The 11,107-nt window shown below is 40.0% G+C and overlaps 1 protein-coding gene across 1 annotated transcript; it reads right to left on the bottom strand.

Moving 5' to 3' along the window:
* Nucleotides 1-3,021: 3,021 nt before the first annotated feature.
* LOC149151628 (uncharacterized) lies at nucleotides 3,022-4,174 on the bottom strand. Its single transcript, XM_089445681.1, has one exon. It carries the CDS (start codon nucleotides 4,172-4,174, stop codon nucleotides 3,143-3,145), a length of 1,032 nt encoding a protein of 343 aa, XP_089301807.1. The 3' UTR covers nucleotides 3,022-3,142.
* Between the last annotated feature and the right edge of the window lie 6,933 nt (nucleotides 4,175-11,107).

An 11,107-nucleotide genomic window follows, 5' to 3' on the forward strand; every position in this document is an offset into this window, starting at 1 on the left:
CATGAACCATAATTACATCAGATTGAGATCATAATCTAATTTTAAGTCTTGCTTTGCTTAGATTCCATTCTTAATGGAACTAACTATTTTATAAGTTACCATTTAAATATGTTAAAAGATTATTACAAATCCATACAAGGTAAAGAGGTCATGATTAATACTCATGATTATTGAGTATTAGATCCTAATTCTAACGACTAGACGAATATATTAACATAATAAATTATGGATTTGTTCATTGTATTAGTGCGTAGTATTTTTAAGACAATATAAAGAGGTCATGATCATGATTAATACTCATGATTATTGAGTATTAGATCCTAATTTTAATGGCTAGACGCATATATTAATATAATAAATTATGGATTTGTTGATTGTATTAGTGCGTAGTATTTTCAAGACAATATAGACATTAAATCGATATATATATATAGAGAGAGAGTATATATATCTATATATAGAGAGAGACCTTTATGGTATGAATATAAACATGATGAGATATTTATCTTAAGCTCACTTTTAAATCTAACAAATATACATATTAATTTCTAAAGTTGTTTAAACATTTTATTAAGGTCAATACAAACCCCAAAAAATCACATGATCCATCAATGTTTATCACACAATTGTCTAGGAAACACATCTATGTTAACAAATGCCATTTCAAAACTCTAAACGAAATATCACATAATTATGTTTGGTGCCTGGTAAAGTATCGTGAGATGTGAGTTGTAGCATCAAAGTAATTTAGATTATAATTGGTTAATATTCAGGTTAAAAATATATAGATTTAATTAAAGTACATTAATTTAGGTACATAAACTTCCAAAGTTGTTTAGACACGGTTTAAGGTTACCGTTTAAACAGGAAAATGAATTTTAACCGCAGAACTATCTCGGATTGCATATGTGTGAACAAATGTCATTTCAAAACTCTAGAGAAATGGGACATCATTTTGTTTGGTGATAAGTAACTATCATGAGATGTGAGATGTCACATGAAGCATCGTAGATTATAATTAGGTACTATTAGCTAATAAATTTAAATTAAACGAAGTACATAATTTAAATACATTAAATTCTAAAATTGTTTATGCAGGGATTAATCAATGTTACCAGAAACGAGAACCGACAACCAGAAACGGAGTTTTGAGGTTTAGCATTCAAGAAACCAGGAGAGAGAAAAAAACATTAAAATTGCTTTAAAAATCCTTCTTCCTAGGTGTTTTATTATGTTAACCAAAATTCAACAATATATTAGTGATCTATTGACTTTAGAATGCAACAAAACAAAACACCAACAACAAATTAACAATTTAATGAAAGTAAATAAATCCCTCTAAATGTCATTTTCACTTTTCACTTATAATTGTCATTTTCCCTTTTAAATATATGTTGAGTGGTGATTGCTTTCACTTATAATTGTCATTTTCCCCTTTAAATATATGTTGAGTGGTGATTGCTTTCTGTTGGGAACCATAGATTTGTGCATTTAGGTGGACGGACAGGGGGAAAGATCTGTGATCAGCGTGTACAGAAGATTTCTGGTTATAATGAAAAGAAGTAAAAATCTCGATTATAGAATAACCTCTAACATAATTGATAGAGCACAACTGAGTTTTTGTTATTAGATAGACATTCCAGAAACTTATTGAAAAGCCATATTGATACCGCTCCAGCTTGACAGATTTGCAGGTTTCAATCCATGATCTATACATTAAAAAAATACCAAATCATTACCTCAATCATTGAAAATTTATTCATCCTAAATTGTTCCTATGAGCTGCGCAGCTGCTAAATGAAACTAGCTGTCTGCATGCAGTGCGTTTTGCGCAATGTTTTTTTGGGACGAGAGTTAACCTGAGTTTTTAAGATTTAACGGAGGAGAAACCGATGATAGCTAAACCTTCTGGCATCAAACCGCTGTAAGAAAAAATGATCCATTTCAGAAGAAAACAAATTTCGCAACAATAAAAACCAGAACGACGTCGGGAACGGCGTTTTCCGTACCGTCTCGTTTCTAATGATATTTTCTCGTGGCCACCATCCCGTCTCTGGTAACAGAGGGATTTTAAGCTAAAGTTGTGTGAAAATTTCCACACACTAAAATCTAATTAGAAATGCCGTTATTGCAACAAATGACCTTTTAAAATCTAGAGAAATGGCATATCGAGTTTCGTTACAGATGAAGTATCATGACATGTGGGATGTAACATGACTGTGATTTATATTATCATTATGATCAGGTACTAGCTAGGGTTAAAAAATATAAGTTAACTGTAACGCCACCATAAATTTAATTATTCCGATGGGACATTTTCAGGGAAAAAGGATACTATATCGACATTTGCTGCAGATGTTAAATTCTGCATCAGTTATGGAAAAACCAAGAAAAACGGCCTGAGATTTGGTCCGTATCTCAAATCGCCTAAGAAAAGCAAGCAGTATAGGTCGTGAATCCTTAGCATACGAAATTCTATACAAGTTTAACCATTCTCGTTCTTCACATTTTGCTAATTACAACATTGCAAGAATATTGGAGGCCATTTTAATCAATATATATGTTCAATCTAGTCAGAAAAGGAGTTTAATGATTTGGTTGGGTTAGATCTGAGTTTGAGATGAAGGTGATCATTCAGTAAATAAAAAAGCACACTCAGACCATTAAAAAAATTTCGTGTGGTAATGGACAACATGGACAAAGAAAACTGAGCAAATGAATGCACGAGATTTTGGCTATAAAGATAGCTTCAAACTTAAACTAGTGGGAAAGCATGTACAATTTGTGAAGTAAACGAATGGAAAAACTATATGCTTAAATAAAGGAATTTTTCGGTACTAAAACTTGCCAGGCTGAAAGAAAATCATAGTCTTCTCATATGTTTATTCATTTCAAACTAATTACTTGGCAAGATGAAATGGAAATATATGTTTTGTAAGATTTTCTGTGATGAATATTCCTTTAACTGAGAGGGATCCCATCATCTCACCTTGGCATTTACTCGTGAATTCTGTGCAGATCAATAAGCCACGAAGACATCACGACAGGACAGTTATTTTGGTTTGACGGTCCGTGAATTGCAGCCCTTGTTTAACGCAGGCCCAGTCATGAAAGTGCTTTCAGAGTCGAACAAAACCTGCAACTAAATAGAACTTTCATCGGAATAATCCCAGAGTTGGTTGTCGGTCTCGGGCAACGTGCTGCTTTTGGTCTCGTCGTAGTAATAGTCGTGTTTGATATTATAGTGCCACATGAAACCGGGTGACGGAGGGCCACCGCTGTACTGCAACTCGTGCAAGGAAACAGCAAGATTATCATCTCTCGATTCTCCATCAAAATGGTTGCTTGGCTCGGTAATATTCCCAGCGGTCTCGCTATAAAAGCCTTGACTGAGCTCATCGCCGACGATACCACCTTGAATCCCAGACAGCTGATCAGGGTCACCCAGTCTATGAGATTGCAGACCCGTATTCTCGGTTCTGAAGTTTTCTTGGAGCTTATCTGTCTTCAATGGAGAGGATTCACGATGCAGTACTTCCGCGCCATTGCACTGCTGTGTAGGAACCCTAGATTCTTCCAGATGAAAGACGCTACGCTGCTCAAGTGTTGTTTCCCGCTTTGGGTCGATAACGGGATGGTGATATGTAACGTCGGTGTGTGCTGCTCTCATCGCGGCTGGCCAGAAATCTGGAATCGTAAGGGTTCCAAAATAACCACATGGAAAGGCTCCGGAAATATTAGGGTTAGGGTTAGGGCCGGGGATAGTACCATGAATAGCCGGTGGACGTGTAACCGTAATGCGCGGGAGCAGTGGCCTGAGTTTAGAGGAGTGGGAGGAGGATTTGGACTGATCCCAACCAGACGGCTGGAGATTAAGATGGGCTTTGGAGCCGAAGAGTAAGATCGCAGCGTTGTCGTAAGCCTGCGCGGCCTGCTCGGCGGTAGCAAACGTGCCTAGCCACCTTCTGGTTCGTTTTCCGGGCTGTCTGATCTCTGCAACCCATTTTCCCCAACTGCGTTGCCGAACGCCTCTGTATTGGAACTTGATGTTGTCCGGCCCTCCCTTGCGCTTACACTTGCGCTTCGTGGAGGGCCGTACAGTTGTGGGGCTGCGGCATCCACCGCTCTCTTGGCCAACCGCTGAACACTGTGCTTCTCGATTTCCGCCTTTCATATTTCTTGACGGCCTGAAACAAGAATAAATGGGCAAATTCTGCCTCTGCTGTGCCTCCACCGCTGATACCCCTCTGCCTGAATTTAAACTCCGAGTCAAGGACGGATGCTTTCTTCCTCCCTTCGGACCATGGGTGGTTTGTATTTAGTTTTTTATAGATTTTGATGGTAAAAATAATTGGAGAACGAATATTGAATGAAATTTGTTGGTCGGAGATTGGATGCAGGGAACAATCAACCCAAAATGTTGTGATGTGCTGTCGACCGCTCGTTCTCTCCTCTTGCATGCAAGCGAAATTTCGGTTGAATCTCGGCACGTGAATCGATGCAGTATTTTATATAAACTTACACTCTACGAAACATTCACTCCATGAGGGTGGTGGTGGAAGTTATCCATAATTCAACCGTTGCAGGTATGGGGACTGCATGTTTCGTTGGAAATAAAGTCTTCCTTTTCTTCATTGCTCTTCAATTTCCAACCAGCATAATCAATGCTTTTACGGGTGGAATGGTTTATACATCTAAATTCAAACGCCAATTTTCAAGGTAGACAGATCATTTCTTGCCTTATAAATAAGGTCGACAGAATATAATGTGATAAGTTCAATATTTTTCGTTGTATTTTTTATTCATTATAATCCATAATAACATTATTTGTCCATAAAATATAATTTGTTGCATCTTATTTGCGGAAAAAAACAGTCAATTCCCATCCTTACACAAAATATGTGATGGTCCCAAAATATTTGTCTCTTCCCGATGTTTGACGAGCTTAGTGGTTCCCACCCATGATTTTGAGTTACATAATTTTATTGCCTTCAAAGCCTTCTTCCAATTAAAACTAGGATGAGATATACAAAATTCGCATATGTTTGAAACTATGGAGTTTAAATTTCTAGGGTTAAACATCTAACTTTTCTAGAGTTAAATTTTTGGTAATTTTTTGAAACATTTAATTTTTCAGGTTATTCTACTCATTATGAGAGAGAGAGAGAGTTATTCTACTAAGGAAGGAAGGAAGGAAGGAAGGAAGGAAGGAAGGAAGGAAGGAAGGAAGGAAGGAAGGAAGGAAGGAAGGAAGGAAGGAAGGAAGGAAGGAAGAGATATACAAAATTCGCATATGTTTGAAACTATGGAGTTTAAATTTCTAGGGTTAAACATCTAACTTTTCTAGAGTTAAATTTTTGGTAGATTTTTTGAAACATTTAATTTTTCGGGTTATTCTACTCATTATAAGAAAGAAAGAAAGAAAGAAAGAAGGAAGGAAGGAAGGAAGGAAGGAAGGAATGAATGAATTATTCTACTCATTATAAGAAAGAAAGAAAGAAAGAAAGAAAGAAGGAAGGAAGGAAGGAAGGAATGAATTATTCTACTCATTATAAGAAAGAAAGAAAGAAAGAAGGAAGGAAGGAAGGAAGGAAGGAAGGAGGTTAAAGATAACTTATGGGACATATTGTTTCTTCATCTACAATGTTTTCGATCATTTTTCTATGAAGTTTCACAATAAATGCTCCCAACTTCTCGACAAATTACTTGCTAAATAGATTATCCCAAGAGCTAGCTAGCAGCATATCTGCATAACTTTCCCTGTTTCCTTTGAAGGCCTCACATTCTAAAATGAAATGTTTTTTTGTTTCCATTTTTCCGGAAGAACGAAAAATGCATACTCTTTCCTCCCACACTTCTTTTGGTCTTTTCCAGTGCCTTGTTTCATAACGGAGTTGATAAGAATTAGTCCTTAATTGAGCAATAAGAATTTTGGCTCTCCAAGATATATTGGCCTCTATGTATGCTTTTGGTTGATGACTATGAGTGGGATTAAACACTTCAATATAGTACTTTTTCTTTTTTCCTAGCTCCTTATCCCAAGTACGCTTGTGGAACTTTTCCAAAACAAATTTTTTTATCTCTTTGTTGTTTATGGGACATGTGTTCAAGCAAATAACCCATTTACTAAACCATTTGTTATTTTGCTGCAGCCAAGTTTTTTTTCTATTGCACAATCTGTCATTAAAGACAACCTTAGGTCATCTACCCTCTTCCATTTGCTCAATTTTCTTTAAATACCTTATAACTCGCACCATCACAATTTCTCTAATAGGAGCAACCCCTGTTTCACTTAACAAGATAGCATAAGGAACTGCACTTTTAATCTTGAATTTGTTTGTAATCAAACACTTATGAATTTTCTCAATTTGTCTCCATTGCATATCGGACGTATTGCTGGCCCATAGTTCACAACCATAGAGAATCATCGAAATCACTAGAAGCCCAAAAAGAGTTGGAGTGGTTTTTCAGTCCCATAACTTTGCCTCTCTACACCTATTTTCAAAAGCATAAAATGCTTTATAACCCCCCAAAGTTCTTTTCTTTCTACAACCATCCCAACTTAGATTTTTGTTGAAGTCAATCTCAAGGTATTTGTAATCCACAACTTCTTCCAGAATGTTTCCTTCAAAGTAGAACTTATGTTGTTTATGTTTTCTTCTCTTAGAGAAAACCACTACTTTCATTTTGTTGATATTGACTTGCATCCCCACACTTGTACAAAAATTCTCAAGGGATAGTAAGTGCTTTTGCAAACCAAGAGCTGATTTAGAAATCAGAATAAGGTCATCTGCATACAAAAAAAGCCTTATAATGAACTTGCCCAAATAGATACTATCCACCCCTTGCGAATTTAACCACTCTTCAAGCTTGTCGATATATAAACCAAAAAGGGTAGGAGACAATGGGCAACCTTTCTTGACCCCGATATCGCTTCTAAAACTTTCAGAAATCCCTGTTGAAGTTCTAATTTTGACTTTCACTTCTTCATACACTCTATGCACATCTGCTCTCAAATGTTTAAGAACTCCAAGCTCCTCCATTCTGTGCCAAAGCTTGTCCCCAGGAACTGAGTCAAACGCTTTTATGAAATCAACAAAGCAACAAAAGACTTCTTCCTTTTTCTCCCAAACCTTTTCAATGATGTGTCTTAAAGTTATGCAATGATCAACTGTGGAATGTTTAGGTCTAAAACTTGCTTGCCCTTTAACACACTTATCTCTTTCTTCTGCCCACTTGCTAATTTTATTTTATAGCATGCTTCCATATAGCTTTGAAAACAAATGGTTTATCATGATGGTCCTATAATTGGAGGGATTATTGACGTCACCGCATATAAAATTTGCAATGAAGATGAAAGAGTGTCAAACCAAGAATTTATAAAGAAGTTTGGACCAAGTGTGTAACGTCTTGCAGTCATCGGGCGCGTGCTCCTTCCTCCACGAGATACGACTAAGGCATGGAAGTGCGACAGATAACCAAGGGTGCAACATGTTATGAGGGCGAGTTGGTGCTCCGTCACTTATATGGCGAGTTGGAGGACTTGCCGAGCAAGCCGACCATGGAGCGAGGCAAGCAAAGGGCGAGTTGACCATATGTTAGCATCACTTGTGTTTGAGGACATGTTGGTTGGAGTTTGTGGAAGGGTCAGCCGAGGGCATGACCGCCACGCGAGGAAGTGTATAAACAAGCGGTGAGGCTAGTCATTTTCACCATCGCTCATCATCTTCGATCGTTCAAACAAGAAGTGCGAGTAAGTGCAGGGCCACAACAAAGGTGCAAGGGATGCGCCCGCCTGCCGGGCGGTGTACACGGGCTGCACAAGTATTGTAAGGGCGGTTGAAGGTGTGGGTGGAGGGCGTTCTAAGGCGCCCGCCCGCCGGAGTTTGGTAAATGGGTTTGGATTGTGTTGGGCGCGGGTCGTGCACGGGTGCGCTCGCCCGTTTGACAAGAAACTCGGTTGTGTTATGTTGTATTGTATTTTGGTTTGGGGTTGAGGTGAGACCACCATGCGCTCTTGCACGGGTGGGCGCCCAACTCGGGTGAAACGCCAGTTGAGCCAAGCTCCTGGTCATTGTACAAAAACTCTTCATATATAATAAAAGAATTCTCTCTTGCATATGATTGTGTTTATGCTGTTGTTCATGATGTCTTTATATTAATGGTTTCCGCACATTAATATGTTATTCATGTTATATGATGAATGTTAAGGCATAGTTCGTAAAGTAAGCTAACAATGGAGAATGTTAACTACTTAGGCGGTGGCGCACTCGGCCAATTTAACGAAAAAAGAATTGGGGGCGTGTCAGGTGGTATCAGAGTAGGTTCATAGGTAGTGAAGCCGTTGCTTGATGAACGCAGAGAACAAACATGTATGCAGGGAAAAGTTATGGAGAAATTGTGGATGAATAGTCTGGGTTTCGTGGACTTGATGGTTCATGGAAAGACCATTCAAGCTCTGGTGGACACGGGGGCCACTCATAACTTCATGACGACACGATTGGCAAAAAAGGTTGGACTGATGATCTTCCCATCGAATGTGGAAGTCAAGGCAGTGAACTCTAGAGCTAAGGTGGCGGGTTTGGCACACGAAGTGCCTGTGCAGATAAAAGACTGGAAGGGTCAGTTGGACTTCACAGTGATGGAGATGAACGACTTTGATATGATACTTGGATAGGATTTCTTGAAGAGAAACAAGGCTATTTTTGTCCCCTTTTGTGATGAGGTGGTGTTGGTCAGACAGTCACAAACTTGGACTTTACTCATAGGCAAAGGAGGGAAGTCAAGGTGCAACATGTTTCTGCACTAAGTTTGGAGAAGGCTATGAAGGAATCAGATATGGAGACATATGCGGTGATGTTCAAGGATGTCGAAGGTGATGGAGTGGGGATTCCTGTTCCAGCCGAGATTTCTGAGGTATTGACCAAATATGCGGATTTGATGCCTGATGAGCTACCAAAGAAGCTTCCACCAAGGCGTGTAGTGGACCATAGCATTGAGCTTGAGCCAGGAAAGCAACCCCCGGCTAAAGCACCTTATCGATTGTTAGGACCTGAGTTGGAGGAATTGAAACGACAGCTAAAGGAGTTAGCTGATGCAGGTTTCATCAGACCTTCAAGGTCCCCTTATGGAGCTCCGGTATTGTTCCAACGGAAGAAGGATTCGAATGAGCTACGGATGTGTTGTGATTACTGTGCATTGAACAAGCAGACGGTAAGGAACATGTATCCTTTGCCATTGGCTGTTGATTGCTTTGACAAGCTTGCGAAAGCCCGAGTGTTTTCCAAGCTGGACTTGAGGCATGGGTATTATTAGGTGCGGATAGTTGAAGGAGACGAGAAGAAGACCGCGATAGTAACAGGTATGGTAGCTTTGAGTTCCTTGTTATGCCATTCGGGTTGTGTAATGCTCCTGCTACGTTTTTCACTTTGATGAATGATGTCCTACGACCATACTTGGATTCGTTCATAGTAGTATACTTGGACGATATAGTGGTGTTCAGTGACAACATGGAGGATCATAAGAAGCACTTGGAGATGGTGTTCGAGGCACTGAGGGCAAATCAACTGTTCTTGAAGAAGTCTAAGTGTGTGTTCGCTCAGACCGATATTCCGTTCCTTGGGCATATTTTTGGTCAAGGGTACATACGGATGGAGCCGAGCAGAGTGAAGGCGATCGAGGACTGGGTTGAACCGAAGAATGTCCATGAGATGAGGGTGTTTTTGGGCATGACCAACTACCAACGGAAGTTCGTAGAGGGGTACTCCAAGGTAACATCATCACTGATAGACCTATTGAAGAAAGACAAGAGGTGGAGTTGGACGGATAAATGTCAGAAGGCATTTGATGACTTGAAGAAGAGGATGGTTATAGCACCGATACTGAAGTTGCCTGACTTCGAGAGACTGTTTGAGGTACACACTGATGCTTCGGATTTTTCCATAGGAGGGGTTCTTATGTAGGATGGGCATCCGGTGGCGTACGAGAGTCGGAAGTTGCAGGATAGAGAACGGAGGTATCCGGTCCATGAGAAGGAGATGACTGCAATCATTCACTGTCTTCATGTGTGGAGGCATTACCTGATTGGGAAGCCGTTTGTTGTCAAGACAGACAACGTTGCAACAAGTTATTTTGCATCACAACCGAAGCTTTCTGCGAAGCAAGATCGTTGGCAGGACTTCTTGGCAGAATTCGACATGACTATCGAGTATAGACCGGGAAGACACAATGCGGTAGCAGAAAGGGACAACTTGCGGCATTGGAGGGAGAAGACCGGGTAGCTAGGAGTAGGAGTCGAGTTCAGATTTCAGAAGAGATGCAAAATAAGCTCAAGGAAAGTGTTGAAACCGATACTTTGGCACAGAATATAGTGAAGCAGATAAAGGAGGGGAAGACACGAAAGTTCTTTCTACGGGACGGGTTCTTGTTCTTTGGAAACTAACTCTATGTTCCAACGTCATCTGGGCTCAGGAGGCACCTTTTGAAGGAGTGCCACGACTCGCCATGGGTTGGCCACCCAGGGATGCGTCGTTCTTTGCCATTGTTGGAGAGAGGATTCTTTTGGGAGAAGATGTGAGAGGATGTAGAGGAGTCATACGTGCATCATTTGTCAGCAGGACAAATTGGATACTCAGAGGCAAGGAGGACTGTTGCAGCCTTTACCGATTCCTGAGAGACCATGGATGAGTGTCTCGATGGACTTCATCACTCAGTTTCCACAGGTTCAGGGGTATAATGGGATAATGGTTGTGGTTGATTGTTTTTCCAAGTATGTTGTCTTTGTTCCAACAAAGATACCGCGTGGAGCCGAGCGGAATGCGGAGTTGTTCTTTAAGAACATAGTGAAGTATTGGGGGATGCCATTGAGCATTGTGTCAGATAGAGATCCGTGTTTTACAGGCAGATTTTGGACCACATTGTTCAAGTTAGTCGGGACAGAGTTGTTGATGAGTTCGAGTTACCATCCACAGACAGATGCACAGACCGAGAGGATCAACGCATTGCTGGAGGACTACTTGAGACATTATGTGACGGCTGATCAGAAGAATTGGCCTGAACTCTTGGATATTGCTCAGTTTAGCTACAATATTCAAAAGAGTTCTGCGAC

This window comes from Pinus tabuliformis, chromosome 9, assembly GCF_031772625.1.
Source record: "Pinus tabuliformis cultivar Carrire ecotype Pingquan chromosome 9, CPIR1, whole genome shotgun sequence".
Lineage (NCBI taxonomy): Eukaryota > Viridiplantae > Streptophyta > Pinopsida > Pinales > Pinaceae > Pinus > Pinus tabuliformis.